Source organism: Elephas maximus, chromosome 22, assembly GCF_024166365.1.
Source record: "Elephas maximus indicus isolate mEleMax1 chromosome 22, mEleMax1 primary haplotype, whole genome shotgun sequence".
Lineage (NCBI taxonomy): Eukaryota > Metazoa > Chordata > Mammalia > Proboscidea > Elephantidae > Elephas > Elephas maximus.
In genome coordinates, this window is record NC_064840.1 from 34,661,541 (window position 1) to 34,676,924 (window position 15,384).

At 41.2% G+C, this 15,384-nt stretch overlaps 1 protein-coding gene across 1 annotated transcript in view; it reads left to right on the plus strand.

Annotated features, from left to right (window-relative positions):
- Positions 1–15,384, plus strand: part of CLTCL1 (clathrin heavy chain like 1) — a gene marked incomplete at its 5' end in the record, with an annotated part of 165,335 nt that overhangs the window by 79,539 nt on the left and 70,412 nt on the right. The window contains 5 exon segments of the mRNA XM_049865479.1: positions 4,622–4,759; positions 6,922–7,086; positions 7,958–8,138; positions 13,932–14,095; positions 15,196–15,321. Of these exon segments, the coding sequence (XP_049721436.1) occupies positions 4,622–4,759; positions 6,922–7,086; positions 7,958–8,138; positions 13,932–14,095; positions 15,196–15,321 (774 nt within the window).

The window sequence follows — 15,384 nt, forward strand, 5'->3', positions numbered from 1 at the left end:
ATATGGGCACAGTTTGTGGTGGCCCCCAAAATTACAATAGTAACATGAAAGATCACAGATCACCATAACATATAATAACAATGAAAAAGTTTGAAATATTGCAATAATTATTAAAATGTGACACAGAGACCAGAAGTGAGCACGTGCTGTTAGAAAAATGGCACCAATAGGCTTGGTTGATGCAGCGTTGGCACAAACCTTCAATTTGTAAAAAACATAGTATCTGTGAAGTGCAATAAAGCGAAGTGCAATAAAATGAGGTATGCCTGTATACTTGTTGGGAAAGTTTCTGTTCGTGCCCTTTGTCCATTTTTTGATTAGGTTATTTGTCTTTCTGTTGTTAAATTGTACAAGTTTTATGTATATTTTTAAATATAAGACTCTTATCGAATATATTATTCCTGAAGATTTTTTCCCAGTCTGTAGGTTGTCTTTTTACTCTTTTAATAGTCTTTTGATGCAGACAGGTATTTAATTTTTATGAGGTCCCAGTGATTTCTGCTGCTTGTGAATTTGTTTTTGAGTTTGATAATCTATCAGTGGAAAAAAACTAGGTCCCAGAGCTTCACCCCTGTATTTTCTTCCAGTAACTTTGGGGTTTTAGCTTTAATATTTAGGTCCTTGATCCTTTTTAATTAGTTTTTTGTGTATGGTGTGACATATGGATATTGCTTCACTTTTCTGCATGTGGATGTAAATTTTACCAGCACCATTTGTTGAAAAGACTGTTCCTTCCCCACTGAATGGACCTAGCATCTGTCATGGATTGAATTGTGTCCCCCAAAAATATGTGTATTAATTTGGCTATGCCATGATTCCCAGTATTGTGTGACTGTCCACCATTTTGTCATCTGATATGATTTTCCTATGTGTTGTAAATTTCTTCACTATGATGTTAATGAGATAGATTAGCGGCAGTTATGTTGATGAGGTCTACAAGATTAGATTGTGTCTTAGGCCAATCTGTTTTGAAATATAAAAGAAGTGAGCAGAGAGACAGGAGGACCTCATACAACTAAGAAAGCAGCATCGGGAGCAGAGTACGTCATTTGGATCCAGGGTTCCTGTGTGGAAAAGCTCCCAGATGACAAGGACCTTCCTCTGGAGCCAAAAGAGAAAGCCTTTCCCTGGAGCTGATGCCCTGAATTTGGACTTCTAGACTCCTAGACTATGAGAATAAATTTCTCTTTGTTAAAGCCATCTGCTTGTGGTATTTCTGTTACAGCAGCACTAGATAACTAAGATAGCATCTTTGTTGAAAATCAGTTGACCGTAGATGTATGGATTTATTTCTGAGTTTTCAGTTCTGCTCCACTGGTCTGTGTGTCTGTCATTAAGCCAGTACCAGGCTGTTTTGATTACGGTAGCTGTGTAATATGTTTTGAAATTAGGAAATGTGATGCCTTCCACTTTGTTCTTCAAGATGGCTTTGGCTATTCAGGTCCTCTTGCCTATCCATATAAAGTTAAGGTTTAGTTTTTTCATTTTTGTAAAAAAAGAAAATGCCGTTGGGATTTTGATGAGGATAGTGTTGAATCTATAGATCGTTTTCAATGGTATTAACATATTGACTATTGTGATGGTTAAGATGTGTGTCAAGTGTGCTGTCACATTATAGGGAAAGCAACTAGGGTCACATAACAATGTGTGTACAAATTTTTATATGAGAAACTAACTTGAACTGTAAATTTTCACTTAAAGCACAATTTAAAAAAAGATGTGTGTCAGTTTGGCTGGACCGTGATCTTCAGTGTTCTGGCAGTTGTATAATGTTGCAATCACTTCCCTGTTGAGATTTGATATGTGATCACCCCCACGATGGGATCTGCTGTAAGTAGCCAGTCAGTTGAAGGGGGAGTTTCCTTGAGCATATGGCCTGTATCGAGTGTGGGTGGATGTTCAGGCAGGGCTCTGGGGCTTTTGCTCATTCTGGATCCTGCAGCTGTCCCCTGTTCATCTGATCTCTGGTTCTTAGGACTTGAGCTAGCAACTCACCTGCAGTCTTGCCTGCTGATCTTGGGATTTGTCGATCTTCACAGCCTGTGAGCAACAGCCCTGCTCTCCAGCCTGGTGATCTGGGGTTTGCCAGTGTCTGTGGCTACATGAATCAGAAGAAGCGTCTTTCCTGACCCACAGACTTGGGACATTACAGCCTCTACAACTGTGTGGGCCGTTTCCTTGATATATATATATGTATGTATGTGTGTATAGTAACATATATATATATATATATATAAAATAACCTATATTTATTTATTTATACATGCATACATACATACACTTTGCTGGTTTTGCTTCTCTAGAGAACCCAGTCTAAGAGAGCTATATTAAGTCCTCCAATCCATGAATATGGAATGTCCTTCCATCTATTTAGGTCTTTTTTAATCTCTTTCAGCAGTGTTTTGTAATTCTCATTGCATAAGTTTTGACATCTGTCTTAGTTATCTGGTACTGCTATCAGAAATACCACAAATGGGTGGCTTTAACAAACAGAAATTTATTCTCTCACAGTTTAGGAGGCTAGAAGTCCAAATTCACTGTGCCACCTCTAGGGGAGGGCTTTGTCTGTCTGTCAGCTCTGGAGGGAAGTCCTTGTCTCTTCTGAGCTTCAGCTCCTGGGTGATCTTCATATGGCTTGGCATCTCTCTTCCCGCATCTCTACTACTTAGCTTGCTTGTTTAATCTCTTTTATATCTCAAACGAGATTGGCTCAAGATACACCCTAATTCTACCTCATTAACATAACAAACATAACCTAAACATCATTAACATAACCTAATCCTGCCTCGTTAATATAACGAGCATAACCCATTCACAAATGGGATTATAACCACAGGCAGAGATTAGGATTTACAACAAATATTTTCCAGGGACACAATTCAATCCATAACAACATCCCATGGTAAATTTATACTTAAGTATTTTATTCTCTTAGATGCTATTTTAAATGGAGTTGTTCTCTTAGTCTTTTCAGATTTCTCATGGCTGGTATATAGAAAACCAAATGATTTTTGTGTGTTGACCTTGTATGCTGCAACTTTGCTAAATTCCTCTATTTCTAAAGGCTTTCTAATGGATTCTTTGGAGTTTTCTGTATGTAGGATCATATCACTTGTGAATAAAGATAATTTTACCTCTTTGCAATTTGGATACTTTTCATTTCTTTTTCTTTCCTTATTTCCTTGGCTAGGACTTCTAATACAATATTTAATAGGAGTAATGAGAGCAGGCATCCTTGTCTTGTTTCCGTTTTCAAAGGGAAGGTTCTCAGTTTTTCTCCATTGAGTATAATGTCAACTGTTGGTTTTTCATAAATGCCCTTAAACATGTTGAGGAACTTCTCTTTTACTCCTGTCTTGTTGAAAGTTTTTATCAAGAAAGGGTGTTGGATTTTATCACGTCTTTTCTGCATCAATTGAAATGATCATGTGGTTATTTTCCTTTGTTTTATTAATGTGATATACTACATTGATTGATTTTCTAATGTTGAACCGTCTTTGCATTCCTGAAATAAATCTCACTTGGGTATGGTGTATAATTCTTTTAATATACTACTGGATTCTGTTCACTAGTATCATGTTGAGAATTTTACTATCTATATTCATAAGGGGTGTTGGTCTGTAGTTTTCTTGTGGTGTCTTTGGTGTTAAGGTGATGCTGGCTTCATAGAAAAAGTTGGAGTGTATTCCTTCCTCCTCCACTTTTGGAAGAGTTTGAACAGGATTGGTGTCAGTTCTTCTCTAAATGATAGGTAGAATTCCCCAGAGAAGCCATCTGGACCTGGGTTTTTCTTTGTTGGGAGATTTTTTATTACTGATTGAGCCTCTTCACTTGTTATGTCTGTTGAGATTTACTCCTTCCTTTTCAGTCAGTTTTGATAGATTATGTGTTTCTAGGAATTTGTCCATTTCATCTAAGCTACCAAGTTTGTTGGAGTACAGTTGTTCATAGTATTGTTACAATCTTTTTTGCTTCTATTGTTTCAGTCAGTTGTACTGTCTCCAATTTTGTTTCTTATTGTGGTTATTTGCACCTTCTCTGTTTCTTTGTCAGCTAGCCAAATTTACTTAGATCTAGGAGAGGAGGCTCTGGTTTACATCTGGATTATATTTTGAAGAATATTTAATATAAATTTTCCTATTATATGTTGAATATGGAAACAAAAATTGTTTATTCATTACCTATGTTTCCACCTCTTATCAAGGCTTCTTAATTCTTTAAATTAGTATCTGTTTAACTTTAATGATAGATGTCATTGCATTTTCTTAATTGTGTCTGAGTAATATGATAGTAAATGGACTAAGTGCCCAGGCATCAGCCTCCTCTGGGATTTGCATAAGTGATGTATTATTAAGACTGCTTCAATCACTTCAGAGGATTCATAAGTTACTGTACCCTAGTACAGTGTCCTGGTGGTGAATATGACAGAGGTGATATAATTCCATGAAGTTCTTGAAATAATTAGTGGCCATGAATTCTGTGGATTTTGGTGACATAAGAAAATGCAAAGGAAGGAACTAATTGTGAATTTCTGAATGAGGTTCAATTTTAGGAACCCTTTCAATGGGAAAATAAAGCACTGTTTGTCTTGGGTGAAAATGTGACTTGTCGTCTGTTTCAGATTGTAGATGTTTTCATGGAAAACAGTTTAATTCAGCAATGTACATCCTTCTTGTTGGATGCCTTGAAGAATAATCACCCAGCTGAGGGTCACCTCCAGACTCGACTGTTGGAGATGAACCTGATTCATGCACCCAAGGCAAGTGAGATTTCCCGGCTAAAACCAGCAGGCAGAGCACCTGGTTCAGCAGCATGAGTGGAACTGGCTGGCTGCACACAGTAGCTCTAGGCTGGGGATGGTCACCCAGATGTCTATCTTTGCACTCCTTGGTGGGTATTCTTCATTGCTTTCCTACAACACACCGTGCAAAATTTTCATAGAAACAGTTCTTGTCAGGGCATCATCTTTTGACTGAAAGTTGGGTGGGGATGATCAAATCACATGTGTTTTTGGTTAGATTTGGGTATATATGCAGAAAGGAGGTCTGGAGAGATTTATATCACACTGTTAACCGTGGTTTTCTGAGAGGCTAGGGTTGTATAAGTTCACTTTATTCTTCACTTATCTGTCTTCCAACTTGTTTTTCTTTAATAATCATATATTATTTTTATAATTAAGAAACAGCGTGTTAATTACATTGTCCTGTTACCTCAGTTTATTCACCTTGACAAGGTCACTGCTGATGTGTGTGTCATAACCCACTTCTAGGAAGGAAAACAAAAAAAAGGTGCTGCTAATTGATTCATGGTTTGGTGGTTAAATATAACAGTTTTTAATAAATGAGTTTTGAAACAGAAACCAGGCACCACTTAGAGGTTCAGCAGACAGAACTTAAAAAGAGCCCAGACCACCAAAGGGAGGCATCCTGGGTGGGCAGGCAGCTCAGCAAGGTGCTACCAGTGCTGGTCACGCTGCCCTGATTTGCTGGGAGTGGTCTTCTCTGGATGGAGGAGACTGGACAATGTCTTCTAAGTTTTCTAAATTACACTGCTGATATAATAAGGTGGAAATGTTTAAAAGCAAGAGGATAGTAAGGATAAATCTAAAGGAAGCAAAAGGCGGGGGGAAATGGGTAAGGGCCAGATGTTGCAAAATTCTGCTCTTGGATATGGTTGGGTCATACTCTGTAGGAAACCCAGAGTATGCATCATCTAGGGGCAGTGTGATGTTCAACTGGAGCTGGGATTTCCATCTATTTGGCCAGCACTGCATTTGGTTGGTCTTCATATCCCTGAAGGAATGGGAATGAGTGTGCTAGGTGGCAAGTGAAGGGCCACAGGAGTACATCTCATCAAGAGTAGTCACTGATTAGCATTCCCAAAGCCAACTCTTCAGACAGGATTGGACTGGACTATAAGACAAAACGATACTGGTGAGGAGTGAGCATCTTGGCTCAAGTAGACACCTAAGACAATGTGGGCAGCTTCTGTCTGGAGATGAGATGAGAAGGCAGAGGGGGACAGGAGCTGGCTGAATGGACACAGGGAATACAGGGTAGAGAGGAGGAGTGTGTTGTCTCATTAGGGGAGAGCAACTAGGAGCACATAGCAAGGTGTACGTAAGTTTTTGTGTGAGAGACTGACTTGATTTGTAAACTTTCACTTAAAGCACAATAAATAAAAATTCACCTTAAAAAAAGAGTAGTTACTGGTTAGATATTGAAAGTAAGGTCCCTTAGCAAGAGCACAAAGTTGCTGCGTTGACCCAGCAGTCTTAGCCCAGAGATGACATATTTAAAGATAATTTTTAGCCTCATCAAATTTTTTCCAGGAGTGTTTGTTATTTTTTAAATGCAACTTCCGACTCCTATTTTCTATCTTTGACCAACTAGAGAAGTCTAGTAAACACAAGTATGATTTATTTCTTTCAGATCTGATTTTGACTGTTAGTGAGAATTGAGCTCAGTAAAGAAGGAGGGCTGTTGAATCAGAGTTGAGCCCTCACATTGATCTTGCCGTAGAAAAGCCTGTAAGAATGTGACTGCTAAAACGCAGCAGCAGTGAACTGGACTAATCCTAGTAGTATTGCTTTATGGTAGAGCCTCAGCCTTTCTCTCGTGCCCAACTCTACAGCCATGTGTCCCAGGCCTGACTGCAATATGGGAGGACAGAACCTTGTGGAAGGGCCTCAGGTGACTTGAAAGGATGGCCAGGGTCTGCTTGGGACCCGCAAGCGCCAGCTGCTGATACAGAAATGTGAATGTGGGTGGGGCATAGACATGGTGAAGCACCTTTAGGTACTAGCATCGCTTCTCCCTGAGCCCTGGTTGTATAGCTGTACCGGGAAGGCACAGTGAACAGCCGCTCTTCAAACGTGATTGCTGTGGTGAAGGCTTTCTTACTGAGTTCACTGTTTGATAGGTTGCAGATGCCATCCTTGGAAATCAAATGTTCACACATTATGATTGGACCCACATTGCCCAGCTCTATGAAAAGGCAGGCCTCCTACAGAGAGCACTAGAGCGCTACATCGATCTCTGTGACATCAAGAGGGTTGTGGTCCACACTCACCTCCTAAGTCCTGAGGTAAGGGAACTGCTAAACCATCCCTGTCGTGGCTGGTGTTCACCAGTCACTATTACTGCATGCTCCCAAATTTCGCACCCAATTTCCAGCTGTTGGTGACTTATGGAGCCATGGTGTGTGTTTTCCCTAGGCATGGGCCTTGTCACTGCTCTCACATGCCATACTTTACTGCCAAAAGCAGTTATGATGCAGCACGTGCACAAACCTTACTTGCTTAACAGCGCGTCTGGGCCCTGTGTTACCTCTTTTTCTTTCCATTGTCAACCTTTGACTTAGTTTATTATCAGGAATAGAGATAATAGCCCTAGCAGGGTTGTCTGAAAACATCAGAAAAAGCTACAATAGCTGTGCATTCCAATTTACAGAGTAGGTTTTATTATTAAACATGGAACATTCCAGCATCTGTGGCAGTTTAGGTCAGTGTCTTATCCCGAGTTTACTCCCAGCTTCCACTTTTTACCATGATGGAGAGTTGCTTTTCAGTTCTTTGAACTGGAAATTCTTTATATATTTGACACTCCAGAAAAAAAAATTTTACCAGGTTAGCAATATTTAAGATTGTACAATGACCTCACTTATATGAAGTAAGCAAATATGTAGATAGAAACCAAAGATTAGTAATGGTTACCAGGGTTGGGAGGGATGGGGAAATTTTGGCGGGGGAGCATTGAGTTTATGTTAATGGTGGTGGAATATTTTGGAAAAGGATAGCAATAATGGTGTCACAACATGAAAAGTATAATCAATGTCATTGAATTATAAATGTGGAAATTGTGTTGGCAGATGTTTTGATGTGTATATTTTCACCACAAGTTTAAAAAGAGGGGGAAAAAATTGTACATAGTTGTTGACAAACTTACTTGCATCACAGTGGCTTAGAGATTTCTTTGGCTCCTTGTCAGTGGAGGATTCCATGGAGTGTCTGCGTGCTATGCTGTCTGTGAATGTCAGACAGAACCTCAAGCTGTGTGTGCGGGTGGTATCCAAGTACTATGAGCAGTCGCGTACACAATCCTTGGTGGAGCTCTTTGAGTCCTTCATGAGTTGGGAAGGTAAGCAGTGCAGCCACGGAACTGTTACCTCCTTTCTCAGGGTTGCTGTGTACTTGCCCAAAATAAAATTGGGTCCTCCTGCAAAGCCAGGCAGGATGTAACACTCATGGCCTTAGATATCTGGTCAATGGCAAAATATCACTGCTGTCCTGCTGTATGTTAGTCAGCTTAAAGTACCCTTTCCGGCATTCCAGAGGGAGAAATCAGATTGGTTGGTATTGGGGTAGGGAGACTTAGAATCCCCCTGAGGATCCTCTGTGGAACCCTGTGTCTCTACCTAGCACAGTTTGCACAACATTCTTTACAATTCTGTTACTCATAGTTGTGAGTCATAATGAAAGGGCTCGGTGTCTGGTCGTCTTGACTCTGAGAGAGTGCTTCGTTTATCTTCTCCTGAGCCCGTGATGGCAGTTTCATTGGTTTCTGGTATGTGTTACCCAGTTGATTGCTAGGGCTGGTGGTTGACTCTTTTTTTTCCTTTTTGGGCATCATACCAAAAAAGTGTGCTACGGGGGAAAATGGCTTTCCCTGTCCTGTTGGGTACAAGCTGGGGGCTGTCTGGCCGGCCCAGGACAGAGACTGAGCATTTATCCGGTAGGGCATCAAGCCACTGCTGTGTGCCTAGTGAGACTGGGGCTGTGGAGGGACATGAGTTGGCCTGCTCTTCAGAAGACCCCACTGCAGCAGAGGACTAGGTGGAGCTGGGTCAGAGATGGCAGTAGAGTAGGGTTAGTGGGGAAACCATCAGCCTTGGGGCTGGCCAGCTTCTGTTCCCATTGTCAGAGCTTTTGTTTCTTCGACTGTTATATGTGTGTTTCACCACTTACACATCAGGGTGACAGCTAAAGACCCTATCAGGAAAGTGGTCTTTTCTGATGTATCATGTTACAGTATGTCATTGTTACTAGTATCTCCCAGCTGATGCTTGCATTGGCTAGGAACATCATTAGCTTCTGTCAACTGAATTTCTGTGACTCTCCTTGGGGCTCGTGTGTGTGCCATCAGTTCAATGTCTGATGTTGTTAAGTGCCATTGAGTCAACTCTGACTCAAGGCACCTTTATGTATAACAGAATAAAACAGTGCCCAGTCCTGTACCATCTTCATGATCTTTGATATGTTTGAGTCCGCTGTTTTGGCTATTGTGTCAGTCCATCTAATTGAGGGTTTCCCTTGTTTTTTCTGACCCTGTACTTTATCAAAAATGATGTTTGTGTCCAAGAGTAGATCTTTAATTTCCAGGCTCCTGTTTGGGCCATTGTTTTATCTGTTCCTGGTATGTCTTTTTAGAGCAGCAATCACGTAGCCCTCTTAGGCAATCTTAGTTTGAACTATTCTTGAAGATGACCATCTGAGGTGCACCTGGGCCCCAGATGGACTTCCATATACACCACATAGCCAGTGTTTACATCAAAATACCCCGTGTGTACCTCCCAAATGTGGTGGAGATCTGACTTGCTATTTTTGGGTGATGCCCAAAATAGATCATAAAAATCATATACATTAGCCAGTGTAACCCTGATTGCAAAACCAGGCAAAGACACCACAAAAAAAGAAAATTACAGACCAATAGCCCTCATAAATGTAGATGCAGAAATTCTCAACAAAATTCTAGCCAGTAGAATTCAGCATCATATAAAAAAATATATACCATGACCAAGTGAGATTCATACCAAGTAAGCATGGATGATTCCGCATTAGAAAATCAGCATAATCCACCACATAAATAAAAGACTCACATGATCATCTCAATCGACACAGAAAAGGCATTCGATAAAGTCCAACACCCATTCCTGATAAAAACTCTCAATAAAATACGTATAGAAGGAAAGTTCCTCAACATAATAAAGGGCATCTATTCAAAACCAACAGCTAACATCATTCTTAATGGAGAGAGGCTGAAAACATTCCCCCGAGAACAGGAACAAGACAAGGGTGCCCTTTATCACCACTCCTATTTAACATTGTGCTAGAAGTGCTAGCTAGAGCAATAAGGCAAGAAAAAGAAAGAAGAGGCATCCAAATTGGTAAGGAAGAAGTAAAACTGTCCTTATTTGTGGATGATATGATACTATACATAGAGAACCCAAAGGAGTCTACAAGAAAACTACTGGAACTAATAGAAAGATTCTGCAGAGTAGCAGGATACTAGGTGGTGGTGTTGTTGTTAGGTGCCATCGAGTCAGTTCTGACTCATAGCGACACTGTGCACAATAAAATGAAACACTGCCCGGTCCTGCGCCATCCTTACAATCGTTGTTATGCTTGAGCTCATTGTTGCACCCACTGTGTCAATCCACCTTGTTGAGGGTCTTCCTCTTTTCCGCTGACCCTGTACAGGATACTAGGTAAGCATACAAAAATCAGTTGATTCCTATACACCAATAAAGAGAACTATGAAAAAGAAATCAGGAAAGCAATATGTCTTAGTTATTTAGTGCTGCTATAACCAAAATACCATGGGTGGATGGCTTTAACAAAGGCAAATTTATTCTCTCACAGTTTAGAGAGGCCTTCTCTCTCTGTGGACCCTGGGAGAAGGTCCTCGTCATCTTTCTTCTCCCGGTCTAGGAGCTTCTCAGTGCAGGAACCTCAGGTCCAATGGATATGCTCCACTCCCCGCACTGCTTTCTTGGTGGTATGAGGTCCCCCAACTCTCTGCTTGCTTCTCTCTTTTATATCTCAAAAGAGATTGACTTAAGACACAACCTAATCTTGTAGATTGGTCCGGCCTCATTAACATCATAGAGGCAGGATTTACAACACATAGGAACATCACAAAATACTGGGAATTATGGCCTAGCCAAGTTGACACACATTTCTGGGGGACACAGTTCAATCCATAACACAATACCATTTATAATAGCCCCTAAAATAATAAAATACTTAGGAATAAATCTAACCAGGGACATAAAAGACCTATAAAAAGAAAACTACAAAACACTACTCCAAGAAACCAAACAAGACCTACATAAATGGAAAAATATACCATGCTTATGGATAAGTAGACTCAACATTGTGAAAATGTCAATTCTACCCAAAACCATCTACAGATAATAATGCAGTTCCAATCCAGATATAAACAGCATTCTTTAACGAGATGGAAAAAACTAATTATTAACTTTATATGGAAAGGAAAGAGGCCCTAGATAAGTAAAGCACTATTGAAGAAAAGGAATAAAGTAGGAGGACTTACACTCCCTGACCTCCGAGCCTACTTGTCGTGGATTAACTTAATGTCCCCCCAAAAAATGTGTGTATTAACTTGGTTAGGCCATGTGTGGCTGCCTTCCATTTTGTGATTTTCCTATGTGTTATAAATCATAATCTCTGCCTGTGGTTAAAGGATTAGGGTGGGATGTAACACCCTGGCTCAGCTCACCTCCCTGCTCCAATGTAAAGGGAGTTTCCCTGGGGTGTGATCTGCACCACCTTTTATCTCTCAAGAGGTGAATGGAAAGGGAAGCTAGCAGAGAGTGGGGACCTCATACCACCAAGAAAGCAGTGCTGGGAGCAGAGGGTGTTCTTTGGACCTGAGGTTCCTGTGCTGAGATGCTCCCAGACCAAGGAAAGACTGATGACAAGGACCTTCCTCCGTAGTCAACAGAGAGAAGAAAGCCTTCCCCTGGAGCTGACACCCTGAATTCAGACTTGTAGCCTACTGGACTGTGAGAGAATAAACTTCTCTTTGTTAAAGCTAACTGCTTGCGGTATTTCTGTTATAGCAGCACTAGATGACCAAGACACTACTATACAGTTATTGTAGTCAAAACAGCCTGGTGCTGGTACAATGACAGATACATTGACCAATGGAACAGAATTGAGAACCCAGATGTAAATCCACTCACCTACGGTCACCTGATCTTCTACAAAAGCCCAAAGTCCATTAAATGGGGAAAAAAACAGCCTTTTTAACAAATGGTGCTGGCAAAACTGGATGTCCATCTGTAAAAAAAAAAAAAAAAGCAGGACCCATACCTCACACCATACACAAAAACTAATTTAAAATGGATCAATAACTGAAATATAAAACCAAAAACTATAAAGATCATAGGAGAAGAAAGAGGGGCAGTGCTAGAGTCCCTGATACATGGCATAAATTGGATACAAACCATAACTAATGATACAGAAACACCAGAAGATAAGCTAGATGACTGGGATCTTCTAAAAATTAAACACTTATATGCTCATCAAAAGACTTCACCAAAAGAGTAAAAAGAGAGCCTCCAGACTGGGGGAAAAATTTTTTTGGCTATCACGAATCTGTCAAAGGTGTAATCTTTAAAATCTGTAGGAAAGTCCAACACCTCTACAACAAAAAGACAAGTAATTCAATATAAAAAAATGGACAAGGATGTGAACAGACACTTCACCAAAGAAGACATTCAGGTGGCTAACAGACACATGAGGAAATGCTCTCCATCAACAGCAATTAGAGAAATGCAAATCAAAATTACAATGAGATACCACCTCACCCAGACATTACCGGCACAAATCAGAAAATAACAAATGTTGGAGAGGCTCTGGGGAATTTGGAACTCTTATGCACTGCTGGTGGGAATGTAAAATGGTACAACTGTTTTGGAAAACAATATAGTGCTTCCTTAAAAAGCTAAAAATAGATATACTATCCAGCAATCCCACTCCTAAGAATATATCCTAGAGAAATAAGAGCTGTCACACAAATAGACATGCACACCTATGTTCATTTCAGTATTATTCACAATAGCAAAAAGATGGAAACAACCTAAGTGCCCATCAACAGATGAATGGATAAACAAACTATGGTATATACACACAATGGAATAGTGCGCAGCGATAAAGAACAATGAATCTGTGAAACATCTCACAACGTGGATGAATCTTGAGGTCATTATGCTGAGTGAAATAAGTCAATCACAAAAGGACAAACACTGTATGAGGCCAGTACTATGAAAACTGTTGAGAAGGTTTACACACAGAAAGAAACAATCTTCGATGGTTTCAAGGGAGGGGAGCAGTGGGGAGGAAAAAACACGAAATAGACAATAGACTTTGGTAAAGGGTAAGACAGTACACAGTACTGGGGAAGTCAGCACAACTTGACCACGACGAGGTCATAGAAGTTTCACAGACACATCCACACTCCCTGAGGGACCGAATTACTGGGCCGAGGACTGTGGGGACCATGGTCTCAGGGAACATCTAGCTCAACTGGCATAACAGTTTATAAAGAAAATGTTCCACATCCTACTTTGGTAAGTAGCATCTGGGGTCTTAAAAGCTTGTGAGCTGCACAAAGGGTGTCCCACCCTGTCAGGAGCAAGGGAGAATGAAAAAAGACACAAGGGAAAGATAATTCCAAAGGACTAATGGACCACAACTACCTCGGCCTCTACCAGACTGAGTCCAGCACAACTACATGCTGCCGGCAACAACCACCAACTACTCTGATAGGGATCACAATAGAGGGTCCCAGACAGAGCTGGAAAAAAATGTAGAACAAAATTCTAGCTCACAAAAAAAGACCAGACTTACTGGTCTGACAAAGACTGGAGAAACCCCGAAAGTGTGGCCCCCAGACACCCTTTTAATACAGTACCAAAGTAACTCCTGAGGTTCACCCTTCATCCAAAGGTTAGAGAGGCCCATAAAACAATACAAGACTCAATGGGCACACCAGCTCGGGGCAAAGATGAGAAGGCAGGAGAGGACTGGAAAGCTGGTAATGAGCCCAGAATCAAGAAGGAGAGAGAGTTAACATGTCATGGGGTTGGCAACCAATGTCACGAAACAGAACCATCTCTCTTTATAGGCCTCTTCTACTTCCCGGGCTCCATTGTGAACTTTAGCCAAGATGCAGATGTGCACTTCAAGTACATTCAGGCTGCCTGTAACACAGGTCAGATTAAGGAGGTGGAAAGAATATGCTGAGAAGGTAACTGCTACAGGCCAGAACGTGTGAAGAACTTCCTGAAGGTGAGTGTGGCCAGGCACTGTCTCCTTCCTTGAGCTGCTCCCATGATGTCAGAATGGGAAAAACATTGACCAAACTGCACAAGAGTTGAAAAGCTGGATTTGCCTCACAGATGTTCCCTTCGTCCCCAGTGGCAGACCTCTACTCTGGTATAAAGTTCTTAGAGGAATCCACTCCTTGTTGTAAGACCCCTTTGCAGAAAGAAGCTTGAGGTTGTACTCTTACTGATCTGACATGTGAATTGAGGGAGTTTTCTGCTGCGTTGTATTTGGACAGCATCCAAGCTGTGTGGCTAGGGTGTGGTAGACAAATGGACCTCTTAGTGCTAGTAACTTAAAGAACAAGAAGTGTACTTCTTTCTAACGTGACAACCCTCACTGAATGTTGAGGTCAGTGTTGGCCTTTGCTGTCACAGTCTTCAAGGAACAGGCCGATGGCTGCTTTACCATCTTCAACACATCACCCCAAATATTGTCTTTCCAGGCAACTGGAAGAAGGCAAGAGAACAGAGAAGCAGGTGTGGGTGTTTTTTATGAGTGAGGTCTGGAAGTGGCGAACAACACCTCAATTCACGTTCCACCGAAACCCAGGTCACACCTAAAACTACAAGGAAGTCTAGAAAATGCAGTCTAGGTATGGGCCCAAATAAGGGGAAAAATGATTGCATGAACTGCTGGCCGTCCTTCCAAAGTGCATTCTGTATGGCAGGCATCCCACCTGTACCAACAGGCTGATGTGTCCATGAAATGTAGCTGCTTGTCTGAAAAGCCAGCCTTTCCCAGCAGACATGCTGTTCTTGAGAGCGGCCCACTCTCTGCTACCTGGTCTGGGTCACATTAGTGGACAATGAGCTGTTTGTCTTAACCCAGATTTGTCTTGAACATTTTTGCAATGTTATTGCCAAATTTAGCTGTTTTTTTTCTTTAGTCGAATACTGTATTCCTAAAGTGATAACATATCTGCAGCGAGCTCTCATTCCAGGTCACCTGTGGGATCATTCTGTTTTAGAAGTAGTCAAGTCCCTGTGCTGATTCATGACCCCTGAGGTCTAGCTCTGTGAGGTCATCACTGCCTAGCTTATTCTATGCTTTCCGGTACGTAGAACGCCAAACTCACAGACCAGCTTCCTGTTATCATTGTGTATAATCAGTTCAGCTTTGTCCACAACCTTGTCCTTTACTTATACTGCACCAACCTGCAGAAGTACATTGAGATTTACGTTCAGAAGGTGCTGCTGGGATAGTCATTGCCAGCTTCACAGGGATGATGCCTGGCTGCCTCCATGCCTTGG